Source organism: Moschus berezovskii, chromosome 20, assembly GCF_049115385.1.
Source record: "Moschus berezovskii isolate FMDL1 chromosome 20, NW_MosBer_1.0, whole genome shotgun sequence".
Taxonomy (NCBI): domain Eukaryota; kingdom Metazoa; phylum Chordata; class Mammalia; order Artiodactyla; family Moschidae; genus Moschus; species Moschus berezovskii.
Window position 1 is genome coordinate 41,740,863 of NC_142479.1, and position 22,078 is coordinate 41,762,940.

Genomic DNA, 22,078 nt, shown 5'->3' on the forward strand with positions numbered 1-22,078 from the left:
AGTCTGACCAGCTCTGCAGGTCACTGGCCTGTGGTTTCCAGTTCCACATTGTCGTCCTGAGAATGAAGTTTCTCCAACATACCTGAAACGATGGCATCCTTCGGCAATGGTGAAGGGTGAGGGAACAACTGAAGCTTGCCCTGGAAACGTTTCTGCTCTCCAGTTAGTCCACTACATAACCTTGGCACAAGGGGGCTATTTTGGGCTACCTTCGATATTTACCAAATTCAATAATATTAACTATAGAAAAAATATAACAAAAATAACATCCATGTAAAAAACTTGAATGGCACATGTGCTAGTTTAAGTGTTCATAACTGGAGTCTGAGAACACAGCCCGAGTGGGTCCTTAGTATTCCAGAATGATACCCAGCCAACATTTAATGGCAGCTGCCTGTGAGGATGGTGGGGAAGTGCTGTCTAGAGGCATGACCTTGACCTGTTAAAGTTTACTTTTTTAAAGGAACACATTGGTGGATTTCTGGTACAAAGACTAAAATTGATGATTCAAAGGAAATGCATCCAAAGTTTCCTGGTGGGGGGCGCAATGCTGATTTTAACATTTCAACTTTTCTGAGTATTACAAATGTTTATGTTACAATCGTGGGAAGATTAATCAACTTTAAAATACAGTCTTAAAATGAATAGAAAACAACCTGTAGGTTTTAAAGGGGAACATATGGCTAAAGAAGTAATTGTACCTCATTAATAGGAACAACCACCCATATCTCTACGGAGTAATGTAACTAAGAACCACAGGTAAAATGTGTGAGCTCAATGGATGAAGAATGCTTGTGTAACTGGTCTTTCAAAGGGTAGTTCTCGCAACATACACACACTCATACAACTTAAACTGTGCCATATGCAAAAAAAGACATTACTTAGAGCAGTATTGATGATCTGAAATTTTTAACTTTATATTTAAAAACAACATAAGATATTTTACAATCTCTTATACAGATATTCACAAATTCAAACCACTTACTGGGTTCACATTAGCTGTCAATCCACACAGGGTTTCTATTGGTATCCAGTGAGTCTCGGCTTTTCACTTGACGTATCAGCTACCTCACTGACAGCCAGGTGCACACAGTACTTTCAGGCCTGCTGCATGGACAGGATTCTTATAAATTTCAAATAAACCCCATTTCTTAAAATATTAATTCCACTGAAGAGTCCAGCAAAAACAAAACCCGTCAAGGTTTGCCAAGTGGTACTTTATTGAGAGGCAGTCTTGACTTTAATTTCCTGAGGCTTACAATGAATGGGTGCCCCATGGGCACAGTGTACCCCCTCCCTGCATCAGCTTTTGTCTGGCCCCCATGAGCACCCCATGCTTCCCGTGTGGCTCAGCTGGTAAAGAATCTGCCTGCAATGCAGGAGACCTGGGTTCGATCCCTGGGTTGGGAAGATCTCCTGGAGAAGGAAAAGGCTACTCACTCCAGTATTCTGGCCTGGAGAATTCCATGGACTGTATAGTCCACGGGGTTGCAAAGAGTTCGACACAACTGAGCAACTTTCACAGGCACCCCACAGCCCCGGGATGGGCAGGGACCTGGCAACAAACTGGGACCCAACTTCTAATGCAGATTCAGGAGTGAGGCCAGGACTTCATCTCTGGGAGCGTCCCCTCCTGGGTAGAGACATTTGGACATCATCTCTGAGGTCCTCTGTCCAACTTCTAAGCCTTTAAACTTGACACTGGAATGAAGAGCAAATAAAAGGTCTTTTTCAAAAGCTTCTGTTCCTTTTCTGGATCATGACACAGGCTCTAACCTGCAACAGCTGAGAACGAAGACTGAATTTTCTCCAGCATAAGCTGCTGCAAAATGATCTGCACAAATGTTCCATGGCTTAAAACAGACCATCTTTTTAAATGTCTGGCATTTCAGATACTTAAGATCTTCTTTGTTATGTGAGACTAGGCTTTTGCTGGGGCTTCCACTGTGGTTCAAAGTGTAAAGAATCTGCCTGCAATGCAGGAGACCCAGGTTCTTTTAAGTTTCTCACCTTCTTGACAAGGTTCCTAGGAAAGTCATCCCAAACCAATGACTTCTGCCTGCGCTTAGGTTTGTATAAACTAAATCTGGGTAGTTTTGTATTAAGGAGCCAAAAGGGAGAATGGCACTGTGGCAGTCCACTAGGTGCTGTCACAAAGCACGACTGCCCCAGCTCTTGAACAACAGACGTGCACCGTCTCATAGCTCTGGCGGCCAGAAGTCCCTGCTCAAGGGATGGGCAGGGCTTGTTTCTGAAGGCCTCTCTCCATGTCTTCACATGGTCTTCTCTTGGCCTGTGTCCCAATCTCTTCTCGTAAGAACAAGAGGAATGTTGGATGAGGGCCCACCTGAAAGGCCTCATTTTAACATCTGAGAGACCCTGTCTCCTCACACAGTCTCATTCTGAGGCACTGGGGTTACAACTTCAACGAACATATGAATCCAGGGGATACAGTTCAGCCCAGAACAGCTCGAGTTTGACTTTCTTCACACCCCTTCACGTAAATAGCTGTAGTAGGTTTAACTTAAGTATTGAGAAGAGGATTTAAAAACCAAAAGATAGAGCCTTGTCACAGGCACAGAACTGATGTGAAGGGAAAGTCCATGTCTGATGAGGCACCACACCTGTCAGGGTGTGCGGAGGCTGGCAAAGGCTCTGCAGCAGCTTCAGGTGGAGAATGGTGATAAGACAGTAAAGTCCCGACTTCAGGGAAGTTAAATTCTGAAACAAAAGCCAGTGTCTCCCATAATAGCTCCCTTAATAGCTGACTCCAGCACTTTGTGGATGGACACGCCAAAGATGAGCAGAGTCCTCACCCAGATCCAAACCTGCCTTCCCCACATCCCCCGACCCCCAAAACAGCCTCTTGAGCCCCTAGTCCCCAGCCATTGCAACAGAGGAACCTGGGCGGCAGGTGTGAACCCAGCCCTTGGCCCGAGTGCCTGCACTTTAACAAGCACCTACCTACCAGCCCCAAGAGCTGTAAGCTGTCATCTCTGCACCCATGAGAAAGGCCACGCTCGTCCAAGCTGCAAAGCTGAGCACACCTTTATCTCAGACAAGTGCAGTCTAGCACAGGCAGGCGGGTACTCTGTACACACTCATGGTCCATATCCTCACACACTCCGGGAGGTCCCTGGAAGCCCCACACATCATACTGCTAAAAATCACAAGAAAGATCCCTAGGGAACCCGATCTAATAGTTTGTCCCAAACAACAGATTCCCTCTCTATGAGTAAAATCAGCACCTGCTGACAGGGGATCACACTGCAAACAATGACAATGATTCTCTTTCACAAGGAAGACTATACTAATGCTTTCAAGCGTAAAGATTAATTATGAATGTCAGAGAGCCTGATCTGATTGCATCAGCCACCTCAAAGAGGAAAGCAAGTGACACTCCGCCTGGAAACTCAGTAGAACCTGTCTGAGCAAGGCCTCTAGACTCTGGAGAGGCAGCCACGTGATCACAGGGCCCCGCTCATGTGGGGAGATGCCTGGGGTGCGTCTTTTCCAGCTGTATCCTTCCCTGAGGTCCATTCCACAGGCTTCAAGACAACCGGGTTCTCTGGTCTCAAGGCCACAATTTGGGAGACTGGGTTATACAGTTCCAAGAATTCATCCTTGATGAACCCAAGTGTAATATGTCCTGTCCAAAATTCAGATTTTCTCCTGGTGTGAAGGCCTTTCTGCAGGCTGCATGTATGTACGTGTATGTCTTGGCTCCTACGGGAGATAAAGTCCTTCCTCTTTGGTGGGAGAATAGAGCATGGCCATGCTGTGTTAGTCATTAGCTCTTTTTCCTGTGTGTCCTCATGTGTGCAGCAATTGAACCAGCTATTTCTGCATTCTTCTTGTTCTGGCCAAAATAATCTAGAAATTCACCATCTGGTCCAATCAAGTACATTATGATTGTATGATCCACCTGCAGAGAAAAGGGGAAAGGGAAGGATGACAAAAAGTTCACCAAAATAAGCTCCTTACTGTACTGAATAAATACTGCAGGTAAGACGCTAACCTTTGCAGCATCTATAATTTCCATTATTTATGGAATGGGCCTAAGTCTATTATAATCAATTCACAACCACAAATTATCTAAAATCTTTTGTTTCAGAAATTTGCCCTAACTATTGCTTGACACATCAAGCAAGAACTTGGAATTCTTTAAGTTCAATCCTTAACACACTCATCTACACAATTCTGAAGGAAGAACACACGTCTAAGAAATGGCTGCTGCTGGCCTTCACAAAGCAGTCAAAGCTGTGGATCACCAATGCCTGCTTGGAAAGAGTTCATGTTTACGAGTAAAATATTTTATCTGACCCCCAAGGTCTGTCTAGTCAAGGCTATGGTTTTTCCAGTGGTCATGTATGGATGTGAGAGTTGGACTGTGAAGTAAGCTGATTGCCAAAGAATTGATGCTTTTGAACTGTGGTGTTGGAGAAGACTCTTGAGAGTCCCTTGGACTGCAAGGAGATCCAACCAGTCCATTCTAAAGGAGATCAATCCTGGGTGTTCATTGGAAGGACTTATGCTAAAGCTGAAACTCCAAATACTTTGGCCACTTCATGCGACGAGTTGACTCACTGGAAAAGACTCTGACGCTGGGAGGGATTGGGGGCGGGAAGAGACGGGGACGACAGAGAATGAGATGGCTGGATGGCATCACCGACTCGATGGACATGAGTTTGAGTGAACTCTGGGAGCTGGTGATGGACAGGGAGGCCTGGCGTGCTATGATTCATGGGGTCGCAAAGAGTCGGACACGACTGAGCGATTGAACTAACTAACTAACCACATCATAAACAGCTATCATAAGGGATTAAAAGTGTTGGTGAGAAATTACTTTATAAAGTTCTTGAGTATTGTTCTTTTATGTTTTTGGAAGAACTGGTTATCATTCATCACATCCTAAATTCTACTTACCATGTTTTATGAGAAAAAACCCAGAACACTAACCACTAAACACATGATATATATAAATTCCAACACAGTATTTAGTTCTGATATTAGTGATTCAAAAGGAAACATGAAAATGAATGCTCTCTTCACCTGGGAAGTGTTTACACTACACTGAACAATCTCACCTAAAGCGAGTTCCTCAGGAGCCATCAACACTATACTTCCCAGGAGTCCCCTTAAATCCATTATCCACTTTCCTGGAAAAGTTCTTAAAGTGTTCCTAGCTTGACCTAAGTCCAAACCAGCCATCAACGTTTTGAGTCATATGCTTCACGAATCCAATGTTAAATGAGAAGACTTAGCCCCTGGAATCCTTGGAATTTATTCCAGGCTTGACTGCTACCGGCAAGACAAAGAAAGGAGTGTGACCACACATGCCAGACTGGAGACACCCCAAATATACCCGGACACACATGCTACGTCTGTGAAACTGTCATGCTGTTACACATACGCATTCGTAAAGAGAGAGCAAATGGAAAGAGTCACTAGCATACTCACATCGGAAAGAATGCAGGCCTAGGGGCTCAGCTGCTAATCTCAGGGGTCTGGGGACAACTCACCTCGGGAGGACAGGGACCTGCATTTCTTCAAACAGCTGACAGCCAGAATGAGGCCTCCAGGCATCTCCTGAAGCCCTACTCCACAGCTCACACCTTGTCTTTTTTCACCCCATTTCTTCCTTATTCCTACACTTTCTATTCTGTTCTCTCTCCTCCTTAAAAAACCAGAATTTCAGTGTGTGTTTGGCTTAATTTTATGAGTATCCCTCATATAAATTACATTCTAACACACAGTAAAAATGCTGTCCCACCCAAACTGTCAGACTTGTCAGTGGCCACGTCTCAGTGTTCACTGGGGTTGTGGGCAGAACAAATTATCATGTTTCCACTGTAAAGTTCGAGTAGCTTCTAGTGCAGAGAAAGGACACCACCATGCGCTGACAAGCACTTTCACGTGTCACCTTACCCAGGAGACAGGTATTATCTCCTCTGCAAGTGACAGGCTCCAGGGGGCAAGTGACATAATTAGTAAGTGCCAGAGCAAGCTCAGAACCTAGATCTACCCCATTCCAAAGTCCATAATCTTTGGACTGTTCCACCACCATCTCTATAGGAATGCTGGGGAGCAACCACGCAGTGTTTCTAACATGCAAGTTTGTACACATACATAAATACTCCTTCAGACTCCTTAAGTTCTCCTCAGGGGGCACCACTGCCACCAGGTCCTGCTGGATTCTTCCAGACAATACTTTTGCATTTATCAGTGTGTCAATACCCACCTATTTCTTTTTATGCAAAAGTGACAACACATTATGGGGCTTCCCTGGTGGCTTAGTGGTAAAGAACCCACCTGCCAATGCAGGAGACGCAGGTTTAATCACTGGGTTGGGAAGAGCCCCTGGAGAAGGAAACGGCAACCTACTCCAGTATTCCTGACTGGGAAAGCCTATGGACAGAGGAGCCTGGCGGGCACAGTGCTTGGGGTTGCAAAGAGTCAGACACAACCGAGTAACCACCACCATACCACACTTGTTTCCCCACTTGGCAATATACTGGAAGTTGTTCTGTATCAGTACATGTACAAAAGCCTTTTAAAAAACGGTTGCTTGGTTTTCAGTCCTTTTACAAACAATGCTGTAGGTTTTATCTGTAGGGAAGATTTCAAAAAATAGGGACTCTAACCTAAAAAGTACTTAAATGCTTTAAATGCTGATGATAATACAAACAGGCTTCTGAAGAAGGCGTATCAGTGAATCCCATCAGAAGGCATGGAAGTGCCAGTGGGTCCAATTTCACTCACTGCAGTATTTTCTCTTTCCGTAAATAAGACCATGAGAATATATTTGGCCCTTCTGATCCAACAGGTGAAAGATGACATCACATTATACAACTCACACTTCTTTTATTAAGACTGAACATCTCAGGTTTGAAAGCCATGTGTATTCTTTTCCAAAAGTATTTTCTAACTAACACTTAGAAAATAATACATTACACATATCACATGATGGCTTGCACACTGAGCTGTCAGGAATGTGTAGCACGTTCAGGTTATACACGCTATGGGTCTGAGGGTGCCACGAGCATTCAAAGCCAGAAGCTCATCTCTGTTGCTGCTGAGATTAAGAAAATCTCACTCCTTTACCTCTCCATCTTAAAGTACTCCCTCACTCCCTGCATGTCCATAAACCTTAAGTTCCCCTACCACCTCAAGGGACAGAATCACACTAGTACGAAAAAAACCAAGAAGCTGGAGAACGTCTCCTCCTACTGGTTGATTTTGCAAGTGTATAGCAGTGAACTCGCTGATTCTTATCAAAACATTGCATTCTATGGTGTTAGATCAGTATTTATTTCTCAAAATGGGGTCTCAGATGGGTTCTAGTGGGATTAAGAAATCTCCACAAGATTTAAATATACACATTTTAAAAATGAAAAGATTAATACCCATATTCTGGATTATCTGCATGGCTATCTTAGGGTACAAATCTCAGTGCCTGTATTTGGTTTATGTTTATGAGCTCACTGGCACCTTGCCTTTCACTGCTGGTTATGGTCAGACAAGAAAAAATGCACTCTTACTAAGTGAAAACTAACCAGCTGAAAGGTTTCAAAGTATTTTTATCTGTCTGTCTGCCTATCTACCTGTCTACCGCACTGCTCAACCTGTGGGATCTTAGTTCCCCAACCAGGGACTGAACTCTGGTCTTTGCAATGAAACCGTGGAGTACTAACCACTGGACCACCAGGGAATTCCCTCAAGGTATTTTAAATAAAAAACGATGAGGGTCAGTTGACAATAGAGGTGTGTGTCTGAGAGCAGTGTGACCCAAATCACATTCCTGTGGTAAGCAGTGTTCTGGGTTCGGCAAAGTATCTCTTAACATTAGCTGAATGTTTTAACTGAGTATTTTAGGTTGTTTGGTCTAATCTGTAAAATTTAACTTTAGAATTATGAGCTATAAGCATAAGAGGAAGGAGTGTTAACTAGTTGACAACTGTATGCTTAACTTAATGAAGCTGTTCAATCCTAGAAGTCTGAATGACTAGCTCAAGTGCTCCCACTATTATCATAAGTTAAGCTCAAAACCAGTCAGTACAACTCTCTTTTACAGAAAGATAAAGAAGTATGAAACGCTGTCCTTTATCCTCAGCTTCTTCTCCACTCTTCTCATGCTGTTAGTGTGACAAGAGGAAACCACAGTAGGTCCTCCTACTTTGCTTAGAGTGTAAGAAAAAAATGCTGATTTTTCTCTTTTTCTCCCATGAACTCAAGTTTCCCTAAGTCTATGAGGCACCAGAACTAAAAATAAGATTACTATGTGGGTTTAAGGCAAAGGGACCAGAAACACACCTTTAATTTAGGCCAAAGGCTATGGGGCACCCACATGCTCCAGGTTCAAAGGTGGTGGGGAAATCACAGTGGGCTGTAGAGGTAGCACTGCAGTGAGACGCTCCCTCTGCACATCCTCCTGGAAGCTGGCCATGGTGCTGCTGGCACATCAGTGATTCAGGGTCCTGACTGTCGTTACAAAACCAGCTCTGCAGCTGGCAAGTCTCTTATGATTCATCACTTTGTCACAACAATGTTACAGAGAAAACAGAGCATGACAACTGAGGGAAAATCTTGAAATGATATTAAAATACAATGTAAGCTCTTCATGTGATAGGGAAATATGTCTACGTTCGGAAGGAAACTGGGTAGGTAGGGGTGGTGCTTAAGCGTCACTGAGAAACCACGGACAAGAAGAGGAACAAGGTGCCTCAGACTCCTGGGTACTGCTGATGAGCGTGAAGACAGCTCTCCAACGTAAGAGCTGCAGAAGAATCACCTAACAGAATTTGTTCTTCATTTCAAAAAAGCATACTGAACACCTAATTATGCAGAGCAAAACAGCTGCTAATGCAACCAAACATAAAACTATGTAAATGTATAAAGTTGGTATGAAAAGAAATCTTATAAAAAGTCTAACTGCCTATGGCTTTCTTTTCTCTTGGTTTTCAGAATTCTTACTCACTCAACCCACAAATGCAGGTCCCTAAGGCCTAACATTGCTTCTCAAAAGGAGCATATTTCTTAAACCTCTTCATTAGGGGGCAGAGAGAACCAATAATGTTTATAAACTAAAAATGAGCTTTGCCCAAAATGATTATTTTATACTCTAGTGAATTTAAGATATCCCAAATTTTAATATACTGCTCTACAGTTTCATGTGCCATGAGAAAAGTGGGCAATTAAACTATTTTAGAACAAAAAATATAAATTAATCATCCTTCAAAAACTATATATACTTTCCTATCCTCTCAAGCATCCCTAATTATTAAGGAATTTGCTATCATCTCAGATTATTTACCATTTTCATTTTGCTTTTAAAGCCAGTCGTCATGGAAAACTTATGAATGTCTAAGACCTGGGAGCGCGCCCAGGGGCTGAAACTGAGCATTTACTTACTATGTAGTCCTCATCTTCATCCTTGGGGCCAGGGCTGTAATACACTCTGAATGCTCTGGCCACTTGATCGATCTCTTCTTTTGTCCCAGTCAAGCCAATCAGTTTGGGAGAAAATTCTAAAGAAAAAATGAGAAAGACAGTGAAAAAGAAGAGGCAAAAGACAACCATCCCTACTTCAAAAAAACAGTTATAAAGCTACTGTCACTTTCTTCCTGTGAGTCCCTAAACAGCTTTTCATGTTTCAAAGAAGAAATTCATCTAAAACAATAGAAAAATTCCCTCTGTGATATATGTCACATTCACCAAGACAGACCACACTGGAATTAAACCAGAAATCAATAGCAGAAAGGTATCTGGAAAATCCCCAAAATACAGGGAAATTAAACACACTTATAAATAACACATGGGCCAAAGAAGAAATCTTAAAGAGAAACTTAAAAATCAAAATGGAAACACAAATTATTGAATGCATAAAGTAGAAAAGAAGAAGTAAAACCTATAAGCTTCTACCTTAGGATCTAGAAAAAGAGCAAATGAAATCCAAAGTGTGCAGAAGAGAATCAGAGCAGAAATTAATGAAACTTAAAACAGGGTATTAATAGAGAGGAGCAATGAAACCAAAATAAGTTCTTGATAATGTATGTCAAATCCTTTCATGACTATCTAATAAAGCTGGAAGCAATGTATTCTAATTATCTGTCTTAACTTGTGTTAATTTAGTTGTTTTTAAACATTTAGGTATAGTTCTGAGATATGCTGAAGTCTAAAGATATTCTTATGAATTAAGCATGACAGTCTTCCATTGCATCATATGAGAAAAAACTTGGCTGATGATTAATTCATGCCAGGTCAAAATACCTGTGCCTCATTTTCCAGCACATAATCTCACAGCATGCATTTACTATTAAGTTTTTGGAATTTGTATAAGTAAGCTGTTGAAGTCACTTACAACACCTGGATTCATCAGACCACTGAGCTGAGTCCAGCATTTAACAGCAGCACTTTCTTTCAAAGGGAGAGAAAGCCCATTATCATCCTCTGGCCTTACTCATTCTAAATTGAAAAACTGCTCAGAAACTAAAAAAGCAAGGTGGTTTTGTCTTACTTCCCCATTCTCTGAGTAAATGAAGAGAAGCTAAGTGAAGCCTGAACTAGCTGCACATCCAAACATTTTAAAACAATTGCTAAAACTCCAGTAATTTTCTAAATACCAACACTTAAAATTCTCCCCAAATGCAACTAGAAATGATATCATCATCAATCACTGTACTTACTAATGAAGAATATTACCATAGGGTCTTGGTATTTCCACTAGGTACAACAACTCAAACATCTACTCATTTGGGGACACTTAAGTTTGGTTAATATATGATGATAAATAAAAGTCAGTATGACGCATATTTAAATTTGAGATCATTTATTACCCAATGAATTACACCTGCTTTTTAAAAAATATCAATGCTATTGCTCCAATTTCTGACAAATCTGTAAGCTGTGAATATAAATTCTGCTTACATATAATAAAAATTCTAAAACTTCAATGAGAAAATAAACCTTTGTAACCTTGGTTAGGCAAGTATTTCTCACAGATGAAACCAAAAAAATTATCCATTAATATAAAAGAACAAACTAATAAATGGAACATCTCCAAAATATAAGTGTGAAGTGAAAAGTTAAAGTCACTCATTTGTGTTTGTGAATATACAGTCCGTGGAATTCTCCAGGCCAGAATACTGGAGTGGGTAGTCTTTCCCTTCTCCAGGGGATCTTCCCAACCCAAGGACCGAACCCAGGTCTCCCGCATTGCAGGCGGATTCTTCACCAGCTGACCCACAAGGGAAGCCCTCCAAAATGGAAACTGCTCTTCAAAATACATGGCTGACATGACAAGCCATAGGTTAAAAGGAAACAGCAAATCATGCACCTGATAAAAGACTTTTATCAGGAATATAAATAATAAACAAATATATAGGTAAAATAAAACAAACAGTTCCATAAAAATGAGAAAGAAATGTGGAGACACTTTATCAAAGACATCCAGATGGCAAGTAATGGCATGAAAAGATGTTTAATATTAAAAGTTACTAAGGGAAATGCATTATTAAAACCACAATGAGACACCACTAGAACACCTACTGAAGTGGCTAAAATTAAAAAGACTGACCCTACCAAGTGTGGCAAGGATGTGGAGCAGCTGGAGCTCTCATGTGGTGCCAGTGGGAGTGGAAAAATGCATAACCACTGTGGGAAAAAGTCTGTCAGCTTCTTAAAAAGTCAATGAAAGTGAAAGTGAAGTCGCTCAGTCGTGTCCGACCCTTAGCGACCCCACGGACTGCAGCCTACCAGGCTCTTCCATCCATGGGATTTTCTAGGCAAGAGTACTGGAGTGGCTTGCTATTGCCTTCTCTTAAAAAGTTAAGCACTCACATATTACATGACCTAGCCACTCCAACAACAGAAGAGAAGACTCTACACATGGACATCACCAGATGGTCAACACTGAAATCAGATCGATTATATTCTTTGCAGCCAAAGATGGAGAAGCTGTATACAATTAGCAAAAACAAGACCAGGAGCTGACTGTGGCTCAGATCATGAACTCATTGCCAAATTCAGACTTAAATTGAAGAAAGTAGGGAAAACCACTAGACCATTCAGATATGACCTAAATCAAATCCCTTGTGATTATACAGTGGAAGTGAGAAATAGATTTAAGGGACTAGATCTGATAGACAGAGTGCCTGATGAACTCTGGACGGAGGTTCGCGACATTGTACAGGAGATGGGGACCAAGACCATCCCCAAGAAAAAGAAATGCAAAAAAGCAAAATGGCTGTCTGAGGAGGCCTTACAAATAGCTGTGAAAAGAAGAGAAGCGAAAAGCAAAGGAGAAAAGGAAAGATATAAGCATCTGAATGCAGAGTTCCAAAGAATAGCAAGGAGAGATAAGAAAGCCTTCCTCAGCGATCAGTGCAAAGTAATAGAGGAAAACAACAGAATACCAAAAACAAGAGATCTTTTCAAGAAAATTAGAGATTCCAAGGGAACTTTTCATGCAAAGATGGGCTCAATAAAGGACAGAAATGGTATGGACCTAATAGAAGCAGAAGATATTAAGAAGAGGTGGCAAGAATACACAGAAGAACTGTACAAAAAAGAGCTTCACGACCAAGATAATCACGATAACATGATCACTGACCTAGAGCCAGACATCTTGGAATGTGAAGTCAAGTGGGCCTTAGAAAGCATCGCTACAAACAAAGCTAGTGGAGGTGATGGAATTCTAGTTGAGCTACTTCAAATCTTGAAAGATGATGCTGTGAAAGTGCTGCACTCAATATGCCAGCAAATTTGGAAAACTCAGCAGTGGCCACAGGACTGGAAAAGGTCAGTTTTCATTCCAATCCCAAAGAAAGGCAATGCCAAAGAATGCTCAAACTACCGCACAATTGCACTCATCTCACACGCATGTAAAGTCATGCTCAAAATTCTCCAAGCCAGGCTTCAGCAATATGTGAACCGTGAACTCCCAGATGTTCAAGCAGGTTTTAGAAAAGGCAGAGGCACCAGAGATCAAATTGCCAACATCAGCTGGATCATGGAGAAAGCAAGAGAGTCCCAGAAAAACATCTATTTCTGCTTCATTGACTATGCCAAAGCCTTTGACTGTGTGGATCACAATCAACTGTGGAACATTCTGAAAGAGACGGGAATACCAGACCACCTGACCTGCCTCTTGAGAAACCTGTATGCAGGTCAGGAAGCAACAGTCAAAACTGTACATGGAACAACAGACTGGTCCAAATAGGAAAAGGAGTACGTCAAGGTTGTATATTGTCACCCTGCTTATTTAACTTATATGCAGAGTACATCATGAGGAATGCTGGGCTGGAAGAAGCACAGGCCGGAATCAAGATTGCTGGGAGAAATATCAATAACCTCAGATATGCAGATGACACCACCCTTATGGCAGAAAGCGAAGAGGAACTAAAAAGCCTCTTGATGAAAGTGAAAGAGGAGAGTGAAAAGGTTGGCTTGAAGCTCAACATTCAGAAAACGAAGATCATGGCATCTGGTCCCATCACTTCATGGGAAATAGTTAGGAAAACAGTGGAAACAGTGTCAGACTTCATTTTTTTGGGCTCCAAAATCACTGCGGATGCTGACTGGAACCATGAAATTAAAAGACGCTTACTCCTTGGAAGGAAAGTTATGACCAATCTAGATAGTATATTAAAAAGCAGAGACATTACTTTGCCAACAAAGGTCCGTCTAGTCAAGGCTATGGTTTTTCCCGTGGTCATGCATGGATGTGAGAGTTGGACTGTGAAGAAAGCTGATCGCCGAAGAATTGATGCTTTTGAACTGTGGTGTTGGAGAAGACTCTTGAGAGTCCCTTGGACTGCAAGGAGATCCAACCAGTTCATTCTAAAGGAGATCAATCCTGGGCGTTCATTGGAAGGACTGATGCTGAAGCTGAAACTCCAATACTTTGGCCACCTCATGCGAAGAGTTGACTCACTGGAAAAGACTCTGATGCTGGGAAGGATTGGGGGCGGAAGGGGAAGGGGACGACAGAGAACGAGATGGCTGGATGGCATCACCAACTCGATGGACATGAGTTTGAGTGAACTCCGGGAGTTGGTGATGGACAGGGAGGCCTGGCATGCTGTGATTCATGGGGTTGCAAAGAGTCAGACACGACTGAGCGATTGAACTGAACTGACTGAGCCACTGCATTCCGAGGTATTTACTCAAGGGCATGAAAGCACATGTCCACACAAAGATATGCACATGAGTGCTCTGAACAGCTTTATTTGTAAGGATCAGAGACTGGAAATAACTCCAATGTCCACCAATGGGATACTACTGAACAATAATAATGAATAAACTATTGATACCCACCAGAACATGGATGAAACTCAACATAATTATACTGAAGCTGCATGTCTGTATATGCGTGTTAAGTCACTCAGTCATGTCTGACTCTGTGACCCCAGTGGGTATAGCCCACCAGGCTCCTCCATCCATGGGATTTTCCAGGCAAGAATACTGGAGTGGGTTGCCATTTCCTTCTTGAGGTGATCTTTCTGATTCAGGGATCGAACCCAGGTCTCCTGCACTGCAGGTTGGCTCTATTACTGTCTGAATCAACATGAATGAACCTCAACATAATTATACTGAAGGAAGTCATTAAAAAAACAGCATATACTGTAAAATCCCATTTACATAAACTTATAAATTTGCAAACTCATCTCTATGGACAGAAAGCAGATAAGTGGTTGCCTGGAGATAGGAGGTAGGTGCAGGGGAGAGACATGAATAGCCAGGGCACGTGGAAGCTGATGGGGGTGATGGTGTCCCGAGTTCTTACGTGTGTCAAAAGGAACACACTATGCTGCACTTCAAGCACTCTTTTTATGTATCACCCATCTCTCATTACGTGTGTTAAATAACAAAACATACAGCAGCTCTTTCATAAAACACATTTGAAAATAACTCAAAGTTCTCGAAGATATGTATTAGGTGTCATATGATAAAAATATTTAGAAAACTATTCATTAGTCCTTCTGACCAGTAGCTTAAATCAATTTCACCATAATTAAAACCGAAATTCTTGATTTTTAAGCACCCATGTTCCATGCACTAGTATAACCACAAAACCTGTCTGATCAGATTTTTACTAGTATTATTGTTTTTTTGCTTCCAGTGTTTAATCACACAAATTTTAACAAGTCATTCTTTTCTTTCCTTTTACATATTTTCTGTTACTTGAATTATATTTAATGAATTACAGTTGATTTATAATACTGTGTTCTCATCACTTTTTTTAGCTGAAAAAACTTGAATTCAGAGAAATTACCCAAACTCATAAGAACCTAAATTTTCACCCTTAATTCTACCATCATTTCTAGCCTTTAAAAGTACCTTCTAATAGGCTTTAAGTACATGTTGAGATGTTTGAACCGAAATTCTTCCTTAAAACAGCTATGTGTTTATCATTTATACTTTAGATTTATAAAATATGCACTGAGTTCAAAAATGTGTTTATATTTAGTTATTTTTCTTTAATCTCCCAATGAACACACTTCCAGAATGCATGTTTGCCCTAATTTTACAAAAGGGAGAATGAGGTTCTGAGCTGGAAACAGAAGCAACTGAACTTCAGTTCAGTTCAATAGCTCAGTCATGTCAGACTCTTCCCGACCCTATGGGCTACAGCACACCAGGCTTTCCTGTCCATCACCAACTCCCAGAGTTTACTCAAACTCCATCAAATTGGTGATGCCATCCAACCATCTCATCCTCTGTTGTCCCCTTCTCTTCCTGCCTTCAGTCTTTCCTAGCATCAGGGTCTTTTCCAATGAGTCAGTTCTTAGCATCAGGTGGCCAAAGTATTGGAGTTTCAGCTTCAGCATCAGTCCTTTCAATGAATATTTAGGACTGATTTCCTTTAGGATGGACTGGTTGGATCTCCTTGCTGTCCAAGGGACTCTCAAGAGTCTTCTCCAACACCACAGTTCAAAAGCATCAATTCTTTGGCACTCAGCTTTCTTTATGGTCCAACTCTCACATCCATACGTGACTACTGGAAAACCACAGCTTTGACTAGATGGACCTTTGTTGGCAAAGTAATGTCTCGGCTTGTTAATATGCAGTCTAGGCTGGTCATAGCTTTTCTTCCAAGGAGTAAGTGTCTTTTGATTTCATGGCTGCAGTCACCATGGGCAGTGATTTTTGGAGCCCAAGAAAATAAAGTCTGTCACTGTTCCCACTGATTCCCCATCTATTTGCCATGAAGTGATAGGACCGGATGTCATGATCTTACTTTTCTGAATATTGAATTTTAAGCCAACTTTTCCACTCTCCTCTTTGATTTCATCGAGAGTCTCCTGATGAATTGCTCAGAAGCAATTATGGCCTCTCAACCCAAGGCTCTCTCTTTCCTTTTTGATATATGAAGCCCAAGTGCAACCCTTCCCCTGTGACAAAATAATTTACCTGACAGACAGAGTCACAGTTCTGAGCCACTTTCTATCCACCTGTACAACAAGTGATGGTACCACCTGTCCCTGTATCTCACAAGGCACTGCAAGGTTCTAGTGAGCTGATCTTTCAAAAACTCTAAGCACTAAACAGACATAAAGTATTGGAAATAAAAAGTACCTTTTACATAATTGGCGATGGCTTCTTTTGTGTCCCTCTCTGGGTCAATAGTGATGAAAAGCGGAGTTAAATTTGGCAGAGTTGGAATACTGTCTGAAAGAAAGTTCTCGTTAGTCATTATTTGCATTCTAAGGGAGAAGACATGTAGCAATTACAGCAGTGTGCAGCACAGCCGGGCGGTCAGGCACCACAGAGCGACAGCTAACACTGACTGGGGAGGGGAGGGGAGGGGAGCCCCACGAAGTGCAGGTACATACACGTCCGTGGTGCCGCCAGATACGTATCCCAGTAAACACCCGCACCAGCGCGGACGTGCTGTTACTCAGAATCACATCATGTGGACATCCTGTCTTCTAATCCAATCCAGTCTTTGTAGGATTCCCGCCCCTGCCTCCCCCCCCACAACCACTTCTCAAGTGCCAGGAAACTGTTAATAAGGTCTGAGTACCCTGGCACAATTCATTTCCTAGTCTAACCAGCAGTCACCGGGGGAAAGGCAATGGCATGGTCTGTGATGAAAGGTTACAAAAAGCAAGGGACACAAAGCAGAGTTAAGGGAGACCCAGACCACACCAACATTGTTAGGCAATCTAACATTCAGCATCAAAACAAACTTCCTCTTTGGTGGAGAATAAGGTCACAGGAATTGCCGCAACTAACAAGTTTAACGCTGAGATTATATGTTCTCACAAACCGAATAATCACAACCCTCCACCGACCAGTAACATAAGAGTATGAGAAGCATAGTAACCTTAAGGGCATCAAGTACACATGTACTTTTTACAGAATGAGACAGCTTTCTTACCTATTTCATCCACGACTTGAATCATTTTTTCTAGTTCTTCTGGACAGATATCAGGACAATGAGTAAAACCAAAATAAATCAATACCCATTGACCCAGGTAGTCCTTATCAGTTTTGGGCTCGCCAGTATGAGTTGTGAGGGAAAATGGGCCCCCAAGTAAAGGCTTTCCAATGCTCCGCTGCCGTTCCTTCTCCAGTTCTTAAAAAAACACAAACAGAAGGAGAGGAAAAAAAAAGTCAATCTAACCACAGGTACTCAAATGCCTGATCTATGGTTCACACTATATTAATGACTGAGGGCACAAAATGTGGAAGAAATAGCCTGTTTCCAAGAAGCTTAAAAAAATATATTTTAAGAGAAATAAACATAAAGTAAAATGAAATGAAATGCTATTGTACATAATAGGGACTATATAAAAAAAAAAAAGCAGTAAAAAAAATTTTCTTCCTCTTCCAGAACAATTCAATCCTTAGCCATTAGGTGTGGCCATGATGGGGTGGAGGGTCACAGCAGAACAGAATGTCTGAAAACAAGTGGGAGAGGTGGGTGGCCTGGTAGTGATGTTGGAGCCCGAGTGTGCAGGAGGGCAGCTGCATGGGGAGAGGACAGCAGAAATATGACCTTAGTTACATACATGGGCCTGATCAAATAAGTAAATATATAAACATGTTAAAACAAATGGAAAAGGAGTTAGGACAATGGAAACAGACAGTAAAACAAACCTTGAAGTATTGGAAAGAAATGGGAGGTAGCGTATGAACTTATGGCTTTAATATATATAGATCCAGAAATAAACATAGCTATGAACATGTACATCTCTTTCCTTGCTCTGTCCACTAAAAGGACGCAGGCGTGGACACACCCCAATAGCAATGAGCTCATATCCTAACTTCCAAATATCATCATCTTCCACTAAAAGGAAATGAGGCTGTTTAGAGAAATGGCTGGTACCAGGGTTAGGGCAGAAAAAGTACACAATCCTAGAACATTCTACCGCACCAGAATTAAGGATGAAGTCAAAAGAATATTGGAGGAATGTTGGAAGGAAACAGTCTGTTCGAAGGAACTCCCACTGACCCATCTGGGACAATGGGAGCGTCAAACTAAAGAGAATAATGGACTACAACTCACTGGCTTGCAAGAAAATCATAAGTCCACACTGACATAAATACATGAATTGAATTTGATGGGGAATAGAATATTTACATGCATAAATACAGAATATTTACATACATAAATGGACATCACAAAACACACAATTACATCTTCAGTAAAGAAAAGTGACAGACACCACCTTAATCAAGGGATCAGACTGAACTTTATCAGTAATGGGACAAACTGAAATCATGTGTCACTGGATTAAATGCAACAAGAACACAGCATCCTCAATCTAATCAGGAGAAAATACCAGAAAAACCCAAACGCAGGGACAGTCTACAAAGTAACTGGCGTGCAGTGTCTCAAGCTGTCAAGGTCATGAAGGTCAGGGGAAGGCTGCAGAGCTGTCAGAGGCTGAAGGAGAACAGGGAGCTAGCTGCGAGGTGCGGCCCTACACGGGGTCCCTCTGCTGTAAAAGGAGGGCGACAGCTGGGGCTTCCCTGGCAGCCCAGAGGCGAGGACTCTGTGCGCCTCCATTGCAGGGACTGAGGGTTCAAGCCCTAGTAGGGGAACAAAGATCCCATGAGGAAAGGCCAAAAAATGTTGAAAAAATAAGAGGAGGGTATCATTCGCAAAACTTGAACAAGATCTGAAGACTGAACAGTAGTAATTTTCTGATTTTATTGACTGTATTGTGGTCATGTTGGAGAATGTCCTTGTTTGTAGAGAATACACAAAAAAGTATTTGGAGATGATAAGGCATCATGTCAGCAAATACTCTCACTTTTAATACTGTTTCATAATACAAGTTTTTACAAAACAAGATGAAAACAGAAGGTGAAAATTCCAAACTAAAGCCAAAAGAAGCTTGGGTTTTCTGGAACTGTCTCTACTATTACTTTCCAAGTTTGTTTCATTTTGAAACTGAAGCAACGTAAGTGCATATCAAAATATGAAAATCATAGTTAGTAAAACACTGCTTGCTACACTAAAGAAATATATCAATATGGTGCTTATATTCCTAAGGTTCTAAAGCCTACAAATTCTCACTCCCAGATATAAACATTATCCTTTGTATAATGGCATCAAAAGAGACTCTCTAAAGAATCAAAACAGAGTAAGTGATACTTTAGGGATTTACTAGAAACTTCTAAAACAAACCATAAAAGTCCGGAAATTTTCACTAAAATATAAAGTTCTTGTAAACAATTTCTAAACTCCAAGTGTTAACCCAGAGCAGCTCCTGGCATTCGCACACCAGGTTCTCATTAACTTCCCCCTGGCCAGGCAGAACCTCATCAAGTGAAACCCTTTACTTCTGTGTCTGTTTCACTCAATGTGCGCCTCAATTGCTGGACTGCACCTTAGCCATCTTTGTACCCTCTGGACTTCTTACCATCTACATCCTAATCTGTCCACAATAAGTCTTTTCACACAGCTGGACAGTGTGCCCTGAACAGAGAGGACAGTGGAAAGACAGATGAAACCCAAATAAAGTTTGTAGTATAGTGAACAGACATGGTTATACAAGATGTTAACATCAGGTGAAGATACGTGGGAACTCTGTCATTTTTACAGCTCTACCATAAACATAAAATTATTTCAAGATACAAAGCTTAACACCAACACCACCAAGATGCTAGTCCTCAGCCAGGAAGGGTTATATTAAGAGCTCACTGGATGGCATCTACTTACTCTCCGTCTTTTCTTTCTTGAAGTACTTCATTCCAGCCAATAAAGCTCCTCCAATAGCAAATGTGACGGCTAAAGACTTCCAGGAAACAGGCTACTGGGGCAGAGATTTCAACATTTAAAATATCAGTAAACTGCATTTAATTACACTACATTTATTACAGTAGTTTCTAAAATACACACACAGAGGCCTTGATCTTGTTAAACAGGCAGGATGTTTCACAGTACCTTGGGATGAAAAAATACAGCTGCATCTGAGCTCCTAACACAATTACTAAGGCACTTCTTTCCAAGGGAATGTTCCCTAAATCAATTTCTGTTCACGTGAAAACAGCACCCAAGGCTTGAGCACCATGAGTATTACCACGTGTGATTGAGATCCCAACTGCTGATTTAAAAATCAGTTAATCACCTGCTTGTGTGGATACTGAGAAATAAGCCAAATAAATCTGGGAGGTGAACCTAGTTCTGGTTTCCAGAAGTAACAAAGCCAAAGTAGAAGAGACTTAAAAGTGGAACTTCTTGCAAATGGCATCATTATTTCTTCGTACTTTCTTCCAAGTCCTGTGATAAGTAAAATAACTCATTAATTTTCCCCCAGCTCCAATAACCACTTCTCTTACTTATCACTACCGCCTAGTGGCTCCTAAGTCTTTGGGGTCCTGCTGCTGCTGCTAAGTCACTTCAGTCGTGTCCGACTCTGTGTGACCCCATAGACGGACGCCCACCAGGCTCCCCCGTCCCTGGGATTCTCCAGGCAAGAACACTGGAGTGGGTTGCCATTTCCTTCTCCAACGTGTGAAAGTGAAGTCGCTCAGTCGTGTCCGACCCATAGCGACCCCACGGACTGCAGCCTACCAGGCTCCTCCATCCATGGGATTTTCTAGGCAAGAGTACTGGAGTGGCTGGCCATTGCCTTCTCCGTTTGGGGTCCTAGAATCCAGGAAAAACCAAAGGGAAAAAGACATACTCAGCACGCACCATGACGCACATTTGCTCAGTATCAGCATACAACACACCAAGCCTCTGAAGGGAGAGTCGAGTGACAAATTATAAAAACGTTAACCCTTTAATTATGGCAAACTTACGGTTGAGACAACCTGAAAAAACCTGAAACTTATTTCTTCGCGCAACAGCAAACTAAAATCCAAGTCCGGCGTCTTTCTTTAACGCTGTAAGTGAAAGTCGCTCAGTCGTGTCCGACTCTTTCCATGGACTATACGGTCCATGGAATTCTGCAGGCCAGAATACTGGAGTGGGTAGCCTTTCCCTTCTCCAGGGGATTTTCCCAACCCAAGGACCGAACCCAGGTCTCCCGCATTGCAGGCGGATTCTTTACCAGCTGAGCCACAAGGGAAGCCCCTTTAATGACGGGGGTACGTGCAAAACGCAGGGGAACGCGGGATGAGACTCTGTGACTCAGGTGAGCAGGCTGAGTGGCGGTCAACCTGAGGCCAGGTAGTGGTTTCTGAGGTCACGACCAAGTGGTATGGGAAGGGCGCAGGGCTGACCGCCACCTGAGACCAGCAAAAGCAAGGCTCTGGTATGTACTCACCCCGGGCTTCGAGGGGCGCGTGGGGTCTCCGCTGCCCTTCCCCTCCGGTCCTGACGACCCGGGCGGGGGCGGCATTGCGGTGCTGAGGGGTCGGCTCCCCAGGCAGCAGGTAGCGAGCCCCGAGGCCCGCCATGCCTCCTCTGGCCTCGCGCAGAGCCGCCCCAGCAAGACCCTCGCGGTCCCCTTCCCCGGGCCCCAAACCCCGAATCCGTGAGGCAAGAGACGCCAAAGCTGGCGACCCGGAGGCCGCATTATCCGGCCGGGCGCGAGCAGCAGCCCCACCATGAGCTCCAGAGACCGCGCCTCCTTCGTCCCGCCCCCCCACTTCCGGCGCCATTTCCGCCTCCTCC

General features: G+C 42.5%; 1 protein-coding gene across 1 annotated transcript; it reads right to left on the reverse strand.

The window, feature by feature from the left end:
* Nucleotides 1-892: 892 nt before the first annotated feature.
* SCO1 (synthesis of cytochrome C oxidase 1) lies at nt 893-22,054 on the reverse strand. Its single transcript, XM_055407271.2, has 6 exons — nt 21,729-22,054; nt 20,177-20,267; nt 17,384-17,581; nt 16,579-16,671; nt 9,412-9,527; nt 893-3,925 (listed from the first exon to the last, which is right to left on the reverse strand). Exons 1-6 carry the CDS (start codon nt 22,011-22,013, stop codon nt 3,791-3,793), a joined length of 918 nt encoding a protein of 305 aa, XP_055263246.2. The 5' UTR covers nt 22,014-22,054; the 3' UTR covers nt 893-3,790.
* Between the last annotated feature and the right edge of the window lie 24 nt (nt 22,055-22,078).

Coding starts and splice junctions, on each gene's coding strand:
- SCO1 (XM_055407271.2), bottom strand. CDS start 22,013: ATGGTGGGGCTGCTGCTCGCGCCCGGCCGGATAATGCGGCCTCCGGGT. Junction 16,672..17,383: donor TCAAGTCGTGGATGAAATAG/GTAAGAAAGCTG, acceptor ACTTTCTTTCAG/ACAGTATTCCAACTCTGCCA. Junction 3,926..9,411: donor ATGAAGATGAGGACTACATA/GTAAGTAAATGC, acceptor TTTTCTCTGCAG/GTGGATCATACAATCATAAT.